Below are 16,174 nucleotides of genomic sequence, written 5' to 3'. Positions count from 1 at the left end.
AATTAAGGAAGTGGTAGCTGCTTATGACCAGAAAATGTTATTTTACGTTTATTGATACGGTTCCTAGTATTTCTCTTAATTGTCTGTAATAAATGAATAATACGTCAAACGTCATATTTATGACATTCTTGCGGTTGCACTAAATGAAAGCTTTGCCTGCCAGTTGAGTTAAACCAAAACGCCATGAGTATGATTCTGTGTCTGAACTCTCCAGCAGGGGAAAAACAAAAAAAAAAAGTCAAGGACATAACTCTTCTCTTTCCAGACCCTCTAAGATTTCACCAGACTTCCAGACCCGACCAGGCAGAGCGCCATCAGTTTGTTTGTAATAACCTGAAATATGCCGGGACCTGTTATTTGCGTCGCTCCTAATTACAGTTTTGGGCAGGCCCGTCTAGCTGTAAAGAGTGCATTTCAAGGCTGATGGAAATCACTTTCAGGCCACCATTTTATTCACCCCACTGCGTTCCCATCGGTGCCGTGAACGTCAGACTCTGTCAAGTTAGGTGGAGCTGAAAGCTTTGCTGCGAGCCTGACTCTGCATTAGAGGAAGGAATCAAAGGCAGCAACTTTGAGGTTTCAAATATAGTATCTGCACAAGCCAGAAGGTCTTTCACTTCCTCTCTTTCTAACTGCAGTACTGCTGCACAAACTGTGAAAACCAGCTGACATTCAGTCTGTTTACATGCACTCAGCAGGTTACAGTCGACTTCTTCCAGTGGGCTGATTTCCTAAATGTCATGTAAACGTTAAAACTGGTTTTTCCTAATCGGTCCAAGAGATTAGACAAACCTGGCTTCCCTAGATTTCTCCCGGAGAACGCCGATTTCTTGTGTAGGTGTATGTTTAGCCAGGTTTCTGATTTACAAGTATGCATGTGCACGACAAAAGACTGCAGGCAGGGAAAGTAACAGCAGAGAGACTGAATGAAAGGAAAGTCCATTACACGGAGTGATGCGTCTTTGTACTTTAAATAATTAAATCCAAAGTCCGGCTAAAAAGCTGTAGCTTCTAATGAAAAGGAATCCTCTAGAAGTCTAAATAAGTCGGTTTCCACCGCTGAACATTTGGCTATTTGTTAAATTCAGACACAATGGCACCGTGAGAAAATGCTCTGCTCTGTCAGTCTGCAGCTTCTGTCTCGACTGCAGTTAAAATAAGAAAGCTGTGGTTTCAAAAGGCCGGGGGCTGCAGAGAAATAACCAGGTTATTACAGTGCATGTAAACGTGTACTCTGATTACCCTGCGTAACCTGATTTCTCTGATTAACCTGGTTACTTAAGTACATCATGTTCCTGATCTGCAAGGAAAGCGGGTCTGTTGATGTTTGGATGTTTGGCACAAACCTAAATACAAACATGTTGCTGATTTAACTACGTTCAGGTGCCATTAGTTACAGACACAGGCAGGTTTACTGGTGTCCCTGAGGAGAAGAGACTTTGTTTGTTATGTGGTTTAGGTGAGATTGAAGATGAAGATGATGATTTAAGGGCTACACTTTTTAGTCCTCTGGATGAATGATTATAAGAAACTTGAGTTGTGTTTAAGAAAAGGAACCTTTTGTGAGTCTGGGACAGAAAAAGAAGACAAAGAAGAAGTTATGTTCAACAAACTTGAACACACTGATCGTGTTGCGTTCTTGTGAATTTGCTCTGGATGTTAACCTAATGATTGTCCTCGCATGCAGGTCTACTCGGTGCCCCCCTGCAGGACCAACCCCGCCCTCCAGGAGGGAAACTACGACTTCCCGCAGCCTCTCAAACACAAACAGGAAGGCATCTACGACGTACCGCCACCTGTCCTCACCAAGCCCACACAGAGCCCCCAGTCGCATTACGATTTCCCCCCCAGCGTGGAGCCTCCTGCCCATCACCAACACCCTAATACCAACGGCAACGAAGGCATTTACGACGTACCTCCACCCGCCCTTCATTCGGGGGCGGGGTCTCAGAGGGACATATACGACATCCCCCGGGGCATGCAGCCCTCGCAGCACAGAACCTCGCCCGCTGACAGAGACGGGAGCAAAGGCATCTACGACATCCCCGCTCAGGATGCTCGTGCAGTAGCAGACGTGACGGACGGCGTGAACCGCCTGTCGTTCTCCAGCACCGGCAGCACACGCAGCAGCATGTCCACCTCCTCGTCCTCCACGGGCTCCAGCTCCGAGGGCCGCCTGGCTCTGGACGTGGACGCTGCCGTCCAGAGGTTGTACCGCCTGCAGCAGGCAGTGGAGGCCTCAGTTGGGGGTTTACATTCAATGGCAGCTTCCCCTCACTGGAGGACTTTTCCCTTCATGGAGCGCCACGCTAACGACGTCCGCACAGTGCTGGACAGGGTCCGAGCTGCTCTGGGGGACTTTGTTGTGTTTGGTAGAGGGGCTGCAGCGAACGCCACAGCTCTATCAGACTCCAGCCTGCACAGTAAGCTGAGAAGGCAGCTGGGACGCCTGGAGGATTCACAGCAGATCCTCCTGCAGATCTACCAAGTCCTGGAGAACTGCAGCTGGGCTGTGAACACCCTAGTGTCTTCGGGCAAGCACCACAACAAGAGCGACGACCTGGATCGCTTCGTCATGGTCTCCAGGACTGTTCCCGATGACGCCAAGCAGCTGGCCTCCACGATAGGCAGCAATGCCGAGCTGCTGTTTAGGCGGACGCACATGGACGGGTCTTTCTCCATCGGGAGCACACCTGACGAGAACATGATCCACCCGCTCACCTCCCCCTCCTCTGATAACGACAACTACGGAGGCCAGACCAAGCCCTTCCCCGTGCCCTCCAGCCAAGACAAAGACAACATGAACAACAGCGAGAAGTGTGTGAAAAGCTGGATGGAGGACTACGATTATGTTCATCTGCAGGTAAATCCTCAGAGTGAGAAAAGTCCGGGCTAAAAATATGTAACTTGTCTTGTTTCTGTGATAACCTTAGATTCTTACATATATTATATATAGGACTTAAGGTTTCATAATCTCTGTCGAACTCCTTCATAGTCCTTTTATTTGCTTTATTTCCACTGACTTTATACCACAGACAGTTTGTCTAACTCATGTGGGATGTATCAAAGGTGAAACACGAACTGTGTGAGTACGATTGAAAGCCTTTTCTCACCTACTTGTCGTCCTCCACAGGGCAAAGACGACTTCGAACGTCAGCAGAAGGAGCTGCTGGACAAAGAGAACATTATCAAGCAGAGTCAAGTCCAGCTGGGGCAGGAACAGGTGAGACTTTCTCTTTCGCTTTCTACCTCTACAGGATTTCTCTATTATGCATCATAAATATTTATATATTCATTCCAATGCCATCAGATACACTCGGCTGTTGACTTTTTGGGACAAAACTCAGGCCAAAGGGAGTCTTTTTTGCAGCCAGATGAACCCTTGTAGATTCCTTGTACTCACGTTAGCTGAGTTTTGAGGTTAAACTCTTAATAAATAATAAACGGTGAACAAACGTTGTTTTTAAGTTTGACTTTGATTGTTTCTTATTTAGTCATTAATATTTACTGTTATAGACAAATACTTAAGATTTTAGTCATATAACTACCTTGCTCCTGTTTTGACAGTTGGAAGTAGGGCTGCATCTAACAATTATTTTCTCGATTGATCAACTAATCGTTCATAAACAACTTCCCAGTGATGACCTTAAACTGCTTGTTTTATTCAAGTAAGAGTCCAGAACCAAAAAAAAGATTTCATTTACTATCATATATGATAAAAAAACAAGTACCAATTCCTCATATTTGAGAAGCTGGAACCAAATATTTGACATTTTTGCTTGAAAAATGACTGAAACGATTAATTGATCATCCACATAGTGTCTTTCAATCGATTAATGGACTAATAGTTGCAGTCCTAGTTGGAAGCAGATTTGTCTTTTTGTGTGTCCTATAGCAGAATTTCAATCTTAGATGCACCTTCGCAAAGCTTGACCTCACATGATTATCTCAGTAACATCAGAACGTTATCGAACACGTTAACAAGCTCAGAAAATAATTTAAGTTTTGTCACCCTTCACAGATCAATCAGTTCAAGAAGCTGGAGCAGGAAGTGATCAAACCCGTGGAGAACGACATCACACAGTGGATCTCACACCAACACTCGGGCGTAACCTCGGCCCCCCCCTCGGACTCGTCCTCCTCCCTGTCCCCCTCCACCCACGTTTGTGCCCGGGACCGCCAGCTGCTCAGCTTCTACTCGGAGCAGTGTGAGCAGCACTTCGTCACGCTCCTCAGCGCCGTGGACGCCTTCTTCGGCTGCGTCAGCGCCGGGCAGCCGCCGCGTATCTTCGTGGCGCACAGCAAGTTCGTCATCCTCAGCGCCCACAAACTGGTCTTCATCGGAGACACTCTGTCCAGGCAGGCCGCAGCTCCCGAGGTGGCCAACAGGGTGATGAACTCCAGCAACGTGCTGTGCGACTTGTTAAAGACGGTGGTGGCTGCGACTAAAACGGCCGCCCTGAACTACCCGAACACTGCTGCCATCCAGGAGATGGTGGACAGAGTCACTGATCTCTCACACCACGCACAGCAGTTCAAAGAACAGTTGCTGCAATTGGCCAATTTGTGATTTTCACCCATGATGCTCCAGTACATTTCACCACAGACTCCATGTGTACATTAATCTAGCATAAATATATATATTTACAGTATATATATCTATATATATATTGCTCTTCATCTTTAAGCCTGTTTTGGATGTTGTAAATAGTCTGTTCTGTAAATATTTGCTCTATTTTTGTGTAGATTGTTTTATATTATGGTATGAATATATATGTAGCTGCAGTATTGGTGTCTCTGTAGGATTATGTAGACGTTTTTCATAACATTCCTGTCGCATATTATGAAGCACCTTATGAGATGTCCTGTTTTTTTTCCATTTTTACCTGTAGATTGTCGTTGATGTGTCTTACTGCTGGGTGTGACAGTAAATCTCCTTGTAAATCACGTTAATGTCGATGTGTGTGTGTGTGTGTGTGTGTGTGTGCGTGTGTGTGTGTGTGTGGAGCTCTCCACAAAGTAAAGGATTGCTCTTAACCATGTGACTGTGTCGATTAATTTCTCTGACATAACAGATTTGTTTTAGTAAAAGAGAAACTCCCAAGAGAGGAGGAAGAGGGCAGAGGAAGGTGTCATTTGTATTATAATTTTACTTTAAAGTACAAAATTTAAAAATTATCTCGGATGTTAGGAAAGATCAGAGTCGATAGGCCTTATAGGATTTAAACAAAATGGGGTTTGAATTGATTGATTGATATTTTTGGACTAAAGCCACAAGGTGATACCAATTGAATTCTATAAATATTGATCGTTTTCATGCCAAAATGTAATATTTCCTCTCAGAAATGTAGTCAAGTCAGGGTGAACACTTTTTCAACACCCTATAGGCAGTTATGGGACACTGAAATTCAAAGTAGTATAAAGCTGACTAGCCTATTCTGTTGGGTGAAGACCACAAGATGCAGCTGAAAGCTCTGGGAAAACGTATTGCACAAGATTTATATTTGAGCATGAGAGTGGAAATGGTAGTTTGTAGTGACAAAAAAAATATCCACTCAAGGTCGACATACTAGCTTTTTTTCCTGAGCTTTCAATTGTATCATGGTCTATAAAAGCGAGTAAGTGGACCTTGAATTAAGAGGTTTTTTTTGTCAAAATACTGTTTCCAAGGTCAAGAATGAACTTTAAACAATCAAAACTAATAACTAATATGTTTAGTTTTTCTGGAGCTTTTAACTGCATCTCATGGTTTTCATCTACTGATAGTGCCATGAGCTTCATCAGCTGACGGAGTTTACTCAGTTGTCATGTCAAGCTCTGGCAAAAAAAAAAAGCTAACAAGTGGACCTTGAGTTAGTTAGAATAAATAAATAATCTAATTTGTTGTGTTTTTCTGGAGCTTGTAACTGCATCTCATGGTCCTCATCCACAGATGAAGGTCAAGGATGAACATTCACACTGAAATATGAATCTTGTACATTTAATATCTCTTTAAGATAATGTGATGGCACCATTTCAGTGGTGAGAAAAGAGAATTCAGAAAGAATTCACATAAAGAGTTAATTTAGTCAGAGCATGACTTAGCAGTTATTAAATAACCACATTTGCAAATAAAATATTGCAGATTTTAAGATTTTTATGTAACTGCGGTAACCCAACGTCAAACTCAATCACATCCTCGTGGAGCCCTGCGAGATATTTTTGATTTCAAGTCATATCTGATCAGAGTTAGTTACCCTCTAATCTTAAAAAGGGGTTAGCTAAAGACGGGGGCTGAGAGCAGGACACGGCTGCTGGATCAGGTGCCCGTGCCAAGCATTTCTTCACTTTGCTTGCAGAACATTAGATATGACACCCAGAGAGATTAATGAGGGGCAAGGAAAGGACGAGACGCTGCTACATATGTTCTCTGGACCGTGAGAAACATGTTTTTCAGAGTGACCCTATCAGCTACAGCACATTTTCTCTGGTTCAAAGTGAAGTCAATTGATCAAATGTATAGAAAGATGGAGCATCTGCTGCAGTTTGGGAACATAAAGTTGGAGGTTTGGGTGTGCCTTAGTGTTTTCCTCATCTTCACCTTCCCATCTTTCCTCTCTTTCATTACACTCTGAGAGAAATGTAGTATCTCCCTGTGGAGAAGCTGCTTTATGGGACTGTGTGAAGAAAGAGATGCCCATGACCACAGTGAGACTTCCAACCCCCACCCTTCAGCTCGCAATCAGAAAATCTCATTAAAAATCCTTCGAGCTCACACAGGCTGGCACTTACAACCAATCTAACTGTTTTTATTATTCACTGCATTCCTCTCTGCGCTCTCCAGGGAGATGAGAAAGAAAGGCATTTGCAATGACTTTAAAAAGGGTTCCCATCTAACCCATAGAGACTCAGTAAATCAGGAGATGCCAGTCTTACAAATCTTACAAGTCTGTCTCCTGCTCTGCAAAGAGAGCAGAGAGCAGAAACTACATAAAAAAGGACATAAAAAAGGACATTAGGTTTTCAGGCTGGCTGGCAAACTGAGTAACAGATAGAAAGGTTTAATGCCTCCATTTTATGCCTTTTTAGGCTGATTATTTTATCCAAAAAATGAATTTCCAGAACCTACATAATACCTAACAAGACTAAGTCAACAGCCATGCTAGCAGCTCAGCTGTACACAGTGGTGCTTTGAGATAATGCTAACATCAGCATGCTATATATACATATAAAAGTAATTGACAATGCTAACATTCTGATGCTAAGCAGGCATAATGTTTACCATGTTCACCGCCTTAGTTTAGCATGTTAGCATGCTAATTAGTACTAAGCATCAAGTACAGCTGAGGCTTATGGACATGTCATAGCTTTGCAGGTATTTGGTCATTAACCAAATACAATACAATTTAATACATTACAATATGCGACTTAAAGGTATGTTGACCACACATAACTGCATGAATTCCACCAGAGACAAAAGCTGAGATGGCAGTTACTGCTACTTCTCTGCTAAGCTAGTAGTGGGGGTTATTCTCCATCATGTTTGGATTTTCCTACCGACTTATTTAGTTATGTTGAATTACAAACTGAATTACTAAGATGTTGGTCCATCGATTATTATTATCAATTGATAATTTTCAATTACAGATAAGAGCTAGGGAAAATCTATTTAGTTTTAGCTTTAGCTAAGATGGCAGTTAGTGCTACTTAACTCACTAGTTAACTTTAGCTAAAGATTAACTAAGATGTTAGCTCATCAGAATTGATATTCAAAAATCAATTAGTAAATTTAGTTTTAGCTTTAGCAAAGGCTAGCCATGGCTATCTCACCAGCTAGCTGTCACGTGTTATAGTTAGCTCTCTTTGTTTAGCTGCTGTTTTGCCTTTGTGTGGCAGTAACAATGGCATCTCAGGACATCTTGTGGCTCCAAACAAGTGAGGAAAATAGCCTCTGGTTGATTAATGTTTGACACCTGGGGAGAGATTGGTGAATCAATGAGTTATTTTAGTCCTGGCAGCTCTAATACATCAGCTCAGGCCACAACACACAGTCGTGCACTGGATTCAAAAGAGTTACTGCTACTTAGCTAGCTCGTTAACTTTAGCTGGAGATTAGCTGGGTTTGTTTCTCCATCATGATTGGATTTTCCTACTGCCTCATTTATGTGTAATACAAAATTAATTACTAAGATGTTGGTCCATCAAAATAATTTATATTTTTCAATTACAGATAAGAGCTATGGAAAAATCGATAAGTAAATTTCGTTTTAGCTTTAGCGAAGGCTAGCCATGGCTTTCTCACCAGCTAGCTTTCACTTGATAAACTCTCTTTTAGCTGTTGCTTTGCCTTCGTGTGGCAGCATCTCAGGACATCTTGTGTCTCCAAACAAGTGAGGAAAATAGCTTCTGGCTGATTAATGTTTGACACCTGGGGAGAGATTGATGAATCAATGAGTTATTTTAGTCCTGGCAGCTCTAAAACATCAGCTCAGGCCAGAACACAAAGTCCTGGACTCAACAGCAGCAGCAGCAGCTTCTGTGTGTGTGTCACTAGGGGCAGCGAGCCAAACATCTCATAAATGTCTTTGGTTTACCACAATTGCACAACTATGCAAGGTGCTGCAGACACAGGGAGCTGAAGCTGCATTTTGCTCAATCCCCTGGAGCAGTTGTCCCCACGCTCCCCGATGAGATACCGTCTAGTCGAGCCAAGAAACAGCAAACAGGTGTTGGACTGCTGAGATGGAAATTTGTAGTGATATACAAGAGCAGCAGCAGCAATCACAAAGTCAGCTGCTCACCTGTCTGTTGAGTGAACAAACAGTGAAAGGTCATCAGAGAGGTAATGTGCAATACCTACAGCCAACAGCAGGAGCAGCGAGCTCAGCTTGGCTCCCGCTGTATATATATAGAGAGAGAGTTAAAGGAGCACTGGAGAGTCTATGTCATTTCCTTGGCTTACCACAATCATTTCCTGTAAAGTATTTGCAGGCTCTGAAATTACAGCTTCATAGCTCAGCAGGGCCCAAAAAAAAAAAGACCCCAGCTGCAGGCAGAAACACACTGAGCCAGATCTGAGGGAGAGGTGGCATCATTAGTATGAATAAAACTAAGAGTGAAGGTTTGCCTCAAAGTCAATTTACTGTAAGGGTGGTTTCTTAATTTTCTGCATCTGTTTTCCAGTAGATGATGGATTCAGGATATTCTGGACGAGTGGATTCTCAACATTTGAGTCATACCACAGTGAAATGTGGCAATTACTGCACTTTAAATATTTCTTCTTTGCATTTAATGAGATTTATGTTCTTGTAGAGGTGGAGGATACACAGATCCGTCAACACCGCAGTGTAGAAATACTCTGTTACAAGATACTTAAAGTACCAAAATTAAAAGTACTCATTATGCAGAATAACATATATTATTGGATTATAATTACTGATGCATTCATGTTGTTGCAGCTAGTAAATGTATAAACTGCTGGGTCTTTTATAATATATGATAATGTATTTGATTATATTTTGTTTTAATAATCTCAATCTGCAAAGTAACTACAGCTGTCAGATACATGTAGTAGGGGAAAAAGTACAATGTCTACCTCTATAAAGTAGCATGAAATGGAAACACTCAGCACAGTACAAGTACATCAAAACTGTACTTCAGTACAGTACTTGAGTGAATGTATTTAGTTACTTTCCAACAAGAGCTGACAGAGACAGAAAACACAGAAAAGGGTCTAAAAAACCACAAGCTCTGAGGTGATTCAATACATTTGAACTTTAAAAAGTGTCAGTAGGATATTTAACATCCTGCTTTACCCTTCTGTTTCTCAAAATGTAAGAAATAATTCTGTATTTATGCTTCAGAGCTCACTGTGCTGCACGTCTGCAGCCACAATCATTGCATCTTTGCATTGTACTAACTACGAGCAGCTTAGGAATAAGCTAATGAGCCTCGAGGCTGAAATGGATTAACCCTCATCAAAGACTAAAATTGTCCTTTAAACTCAATCAGATTATAAATGCAGTAGATTAATTCACTGCGTTGAGTTCTGGGACATTAATTCATGGCAGTAATTTGAAATCAGCCTGCAGAGCTGAAAGGGTTAGCAGAGGAGTTCATCAGGACATGTGTTTTTCTGTTAGTATTTGTTTTATTTTTAGTGTTTTATTTTTGTATGTTTTAGCATCTGTTTTTGTTTGTGAATTCCACTCAAAAACAAAACAGCTGCACTGTTTGTTTCAGAGTATTGGACAAACTTCATGAACCCTTCACTGATGAAAACTAGACAAATAAACTATTATTAATTAATAACATGTATTTATTACTTGTCTTCACACTTGATGGTCCAGTTTTAAGTTGAACCACATCTTCAAATGAGGATTTTGTTCTTTATCCACATGGATTCATACTCACAAATACTGAATAGACCAAACAACTATTTCTCTCAGTTGTGAAGAGTTTTCCTTGAAGTCTGTTTGGTTGCTGTCAGTGTGATACTGCCACCTTGTGTTCAAACACTAGGATGTCAGAGAAACAGAAAATACTAAAGTAAAAGTCCTGAATTCAAAATTTAGAAGAACATTTTCAGTATTAAGGTCAAAAAACACTTACAATACACAAATACTCATTATGCATATCGGCCCATTTCAGAACAATTAATTACTTTATATGTTGCTTGATAAGCTTAATGTATAATAATACATAAATTAGCTGATTGTTGATGAAGATTAGTTATATTTTGGATAAGTATATTTGCTTCTGAATTGTATTGGAGCAGACGTATAACAGCATAAAATGGAAATACTCAAGTAAAGTACAAGTACCTCAAAATTGTACATTAGTCGTACAATTAGTAGTCGGTACATTGGCTGTTTGGGGCAAATGAGCACTTCGCCTTCTGTCTGAACTCACTATAAGGATGATTTTCTTAATCGATTAATCTGCGGATTATTTTCTCTATTAATCGTTGGATCTATAAAACATAAGAAAACTGTTAAAAGTGCCCGTCACAACTTCCCGGAGCGCTACGTGATGTGTTGTGTTGTCCGACTGACCGTTCGAAACCCAAAGATATTCAATTTACTGTAAAATCAAGATGAGAAAAAGCTGCCAAATCCCACATTTGAGAATCTTAAATAAAAGAATATCTGAACGTTTTATTCAAAAAATGACAAACGATTAGTCGATTATCAAAGCAGTTGAAGTGATTCATTTCAATGACTTTCCAAATGGCTAATGCATATTTATTTCCACGTGTGCGTATATAGAATGAGGCAGTTTATTAAGTGTTTTGTATGTTTATTACACAGGGAGTTTATAACTAATATAAACAAAGTACTTTAAACCATCAAACACATTTCCTCCAGAGTGACTTTTTCCCAAAAAACAGGTCAGTGCTCAACATATTTATGGCATTATTTATTTTAAGCTACTGCTCCACCAAAGAAGAAGAAAATGTGCGAGAGTTACATGACTTATACCTGGAGGGGGAATATTACATAAATATTAACTAGGCTCTGGTCAGCTTTTGATTTGCACTGTAATGGAAAACAAGCTCCTGTCAGCTTTACTAAAGGAGGCCATGTAACAAACAGTGGATGCCATGTAGACAGGCACTGGTGCAGACGGAGGCACAGGGAACAGGAGGGGGTTCAGACACCGCTCGGGCAGCAGAGAGCCTCGTTTCAGGGCTCCAAGACACCAACAGTCCTTGAAACTTTCTCCTGACTCTCAAGTATGAATCTATAAAAAAAAAGGAGAAGGTGAAGGAGAAGTTGCAAGAAAAATGTCATATTTTACTGGAATGAAGCCGTGTCAGGTGTCATCTTCCTCAGAGGCTTTTGGGCCGTTATCTGCTGGATGGTAGTCCATAATATGTAGAGTATACTGTGCAAGAAACAACAACACGACAGCATACACATTCCTTTCATTGCACTTTGCTACGCTTTAAAGATAATAAAATTGTCAGTCGTACAAATCACTGTTTCAGTTTTTCTTACGTTGTTGAAATGACGTAAAGATAGTTTTTGAACAGATATCTGCCTACTTTGTTCAAAAGTAGGACTTAGTTCTGTTAAAAACACAAGTTTAAAACATGTACATAAGAGAATAACATCTCTCTGTGTGTGATGGAGCGTCTTTATACTCCACATAGGTGGCAGGAAGCAGCGTGGCCGCTCACGAAAGCTGGCCGTCACTATTACAGGATCCCAGGAGGACTGTGAGTGGAGCTTTAGATTCACTGCTCAGAACATAATGACTGTACATAATTAAAACACGTGAGCAGGTGGCATAAAGAAATGGACAGTAATGTACGTAAATGGCTTTTCCCTTTGAAACCAGGAGATCTGCCTGGTCAGTTTAAAGTGTCCCGGTGAAGAGGAGGGCTGACAGCTGAGTGTCCACAAGGTCCTTGTGTAGCGGGAAGCATCTGTGATCGTCACACACGATGTTTGTAGAGGGCTGACGAGCAGTCATGGTGTCAGAGGTTTCATGAGTGGATGTGAAGGGTACACAGTGGCTGTCTGGATCATCTACGAAGTGCTTTCTGAAGAGGCGACTCTTTGGCGTGCGGTCCTGGGTCGATTTCGTGTCGGGGCGTTAGCAGTGCGTTCACTCTTAGTTTCGGACGGCTGCGTTTCGGCCTGCGGGGTGCCAGCGTCCCCGACAAGTTCACGCAGGAACTTGAACTTGGACAGGAAGAGCTGCCAGACTACATACCAACCTGGGGGGGGGTAAAGAAAGAATATTTACCGGCGTAATAAAAAGGCTCTCATTAAACAAGAGGTGCTCAAGTCCCCATTTGTGCCTCACATGTATTAACGTGTTCTTCTGAAAAATAAATGCCCATTATCTTTGAAAATCCCAAAAGGTCATTTAACAACACTTGAAATATTTCAAAAAACCTGAAATACTCTTCTAACCACCTGAGTGAAAACATACTACTTTAACTCAAAGACGGCAGCCTGAAATGACACATCTTCACTCAATTTGCACATTAACCAAAATGAAAAAATATATATTATATGCAATATTTGTCTATATTGATGTTACTTTTTATTATTTTATATTTTCATACAAAATGGCGCATTTATATTTTTCTTCTGTAATACAAAACGAGCACGGAGATATGTAATGTACGGCTACCTGGATAGAAAATAGAGTTGTAACTTGAAAAATTGATTAAAAATGTACTTTTTTTGTCTTACAGTTTTGAGGAACTCCAATTTATTCTACTTCATACTTCCACTCCACTACATTTCAGAGGGAAATATTGTACTTTTTACTCTGCTACATTTATGGCACAGCTATAGTTGCTAATTATTTTTCAGATTAATATTTTAAATGAAAAACAGGTTTATAAAATATGATGTATTGTTATAGATCAAACAACCCAACAGCATATGAAGTGGTTAAAATTAGCTCCACCTCAACCAACTCCATTAGTTGTCCTGCTTACATACGTATTAATACATCAATAATAATGATACAACACTGACTTTTACTTAAGTAACATTTTGAATGAAAGACTTTATAATGGAGTATTTTCATAGTGTGGTATTGCTACTTTTACTTTAGTAAATACTTTGAATACTTCTGCACTGCAAAAGAGACTCTACTTCAAAGTACCAGTAATGGTTTTACATTAGAGGCACAAACTGGGGTTAGTCGAACTCCAACATTTCTTATTTTCCATCTTTCCATCTGTCCACCTGGACCAGGTGTAGGCAGAGGAGGGACAGGTGGACAACATACAGTGCTGGCTCTGTGCGGGACTGAGTGGACAGACACATGCAGCCCTCAGCAGAGGAGCAGTAAACAAACAGCCATGTTTATTATCTGACTCCTCTGCGCGTGATAAAAATAGAAACACCTTACTTGAAGACATTCAATACACTCTGACCTGCCATACAGGACAACTTTAAAGGAATAGGTGGACATTTAACTACATTTAACTATTCCTATATGAGATAAATTAATTTTACACCGAATCATTCAGCTAATGTATCGGCTATTGCAGGTCTTATTAGCAGGCAATTTAGAGTCCCTGCTAACTGAATAAATCCGATGACAACAGTTGAAGCAGTTACAAAATGGCTTCGGGAGTTAGCGAGTTATGTAAGTAACTCATAAAGGTTATTTTCTTTAAACTCACCGAACAGCATGAAGAGCAGCGCACAGACAAGTGTGGCCACAATGACCAGCAGTGTGAGCCCGACACTTTGCCACATCTTAGCTGGACACTTGATAGCGACAACAGCATAAGGAGACGGACGCGGTGTTATTTTCTGCTTCTACCCCACACGGGGATGTAGCTAGGTTAGCCGCCTGGCAGCTGAGTTAGATAGCTAGCCGAGACGAGACGACAGGGAGAAAAACAAACAGCGGCACATCGCAAAACTCACACCAGCCTGTTTGCTACCGTGTGGCTAGCTAGCTGGTTAGCTAGCAGGTTGGCAAACGGAGCCGCAGTAGGCAAACAAGCCGAGGGAGGGCTGTAACATTAGCTAACGTTAGCTGGACACATCAGGGTAAAGTCCTTCCTCTGTGTGCAACATTACTGCAACATGTATTTGCTAGTTCTCACAGACGAGACAGAGGAGTACAGTAACTGGGTTAAGACCACAAAATCAGCGTCATGAAACCGACCCAAACTGCGGCTGCGCAAACTCAATTTGACTTCCGGGTAGTGAAGTTTCTTCTTCTTCTTCTTCTTCTTTGAGTTTTAACTGCAGCTTGTTCCATGTAACATGCTTTCTATGGAGGCCCCGAGAGGCAAGTGAGAAAAAAAATCTGGTAATCCATTTTCTATGTCTGATCTAAATTGTTTTCTCTCCTGTGTTTGTGACTTAAGAACAGGTGAAAACAGGGGGAAGAAGTTTTGACAGGTGAAAAAACGTTTTTAAGTATTTGTTGTTGTAATACCTTTTTCGGCCACAAGAGGCTGAAGTACACCACTACTTCAAGTTTTCTTCCAGGTGAGTTTTAATTTCTCCATTTACTCTAAACACAAAGTACATACTATATATTGTGTGTGATAGTAATGTTACATAACTTGCTAACACACATGATGTAGGGACATAAAAGAAAGACTATGTAAAAAGATAATATTCCTACTACTGAACGTATTAGTAGTAGTAGTTGTACCGCCCTGTTTGATGCAGAGTCTTGTGGCAGCATCAACGTTGTCCTTTTGGTTGCTGTGACTCCCTCACATCCTTCTTATTAATCTCTTCTTTATCTCCCTTTACGAGATCTCCCTGCAGCCACCCACTTTGCGTTTGATGTAAAAATAGATTACATTAACTCTTTCTCTTAAAACTTTGCAGACACAACAATGCAGATGTGCAAATCAGCACACATAAAAATAAATGATAAAACAAAATATCACAATTTCGCAATGGCTTCAAGAGGAATGGCAGTTATTCGTGATTCTATGTAACAGAAATCTTTTCAAGACGCAATAAAAGTATTTCACATCAGTTGAGAAAAAGTGTGAAGTTGACATACAGTTAATGTGATATTTCCCAAACAGACAAAGTAAGTTCACCAAAGCAACAGGAAACTAATAATGTACCAACGTTTGCAGTTAAAAACAAGTAATAATGATTCTATTTCAGATTTACAACATGAGATCTTCATATTTAGTTTTTAGTCTTCCACTTTGTTTTTCAGTGAAATTCCCACAATTAACTTCTTCACTGTTACTGAATCCACAATGTATGAAAGCACTGTAGTATTTATTTATGAGTCCAGCAGGAGGAGTCATTCTCACACGTCTGTGAGCTGATGAGTCGTCAATCAAGTAGAAGTTTGTTTGTCTCCAGACAATAATCCATTTTCTAGCAACAGAAGTTTTATGGGTGTAGCTGATGTGTTCCTGTATTGTGACGCTGCACAGCTGATGAACAACTAGAGACTTTCCACAAATGTTGTCATCGTCAGGCCCTTTTGAGCTGGACTGTGTGAAGTTACACAGGAAGCTGCAGTTAAACAGTTTTTAAACGAAGCTGTGAAGCAGATAAAACAGCTGATGACAAGAAGTGACTCATCTGGAGACACATGTGGTCCAATGGTCCGGCAGGAATGCGGCTGTGGACGTCCTCTTTATATTTTGTACCTTCACAAGTTCACAACACTGCTGAGACATGACAGGAAGTGACCTTCAAGAGTATATGTATATAATGTGTACACG

General features: G+C 40.9%; 2 protein-coding genes across 2 annotated transcripts in view; one reads left to right on the top strand and one right to left on the bottom strand.

The window, feature by feature from the left end:
• The window catches only part of nedd9 (neural precursor cell expressed, developmentally down-regulated 9), a 31,426-nt gene extending 26,384 nt beyond the window's left edge, over positions 1-5,042 (top strand). Inside the window, exons 5-7 of the mRNA XM_070921532.1 lie at positions 1,688-2,863; positions 3,134-3,223; positions 4,022-5,042. Coding sequence (XP_070777633.1) covers positions 1,688-2,863; positions 3,134-3,223; positions 4,022-4,570 — 1,815 coding nt within the window. The 3' untranslated portion in view covers positions 4,571-5,042. The remainder of the gene's footprint in view (positions 1-1,687; positions 2,864-3,133; positions 3,224-4,021) is intronic.
• A 6,230-nt stretch (positions 5,043-11,272) lies between these two features.
• On the bottom strand, positions 11,273-14,547 carry smim13 (small integral membrane protein 13). Its single transcript, XM_070922063.1, has 2 exons — positions 14,135-14,547; positions 11,273-12,703 (listed from the first exon to the last, which is right to left on the bottom strand). Exons 1-2 carry the CDS (start codon positions 14,208-14,210, stop codon positions 12,513-12,515), a joined length of 267 nt encoding a protein of 88 aa, XP_070778164.1. The 5' UTR covers positions 14,211-14,547; the 3' UTR covers positions 11,273-12,512.
• Between the last annotated feature and the right edge of the window lie 1,627 nt (positions 14,548-16,174).

This window comes from Enoplosus armatus, chromosome 16, assembly GCF_043641665.1.
Source record: "Enoplosus armatus isolate fEnoArm2 chromosome 16, fEnoArm2.hap1, whole genome shotgun sequence".
NCBI lineage: Eukaryota > Metazoa > Chordata > Actinopteri > Centrarchiformes > Enoplosidae > Enoplosus > Enoplosus armatus.
The sequence above is the reverse complement of the archived record's forward strand: the minus strand, read 5'-3'. Positions and strand labels throughout refer to the sequence as shown.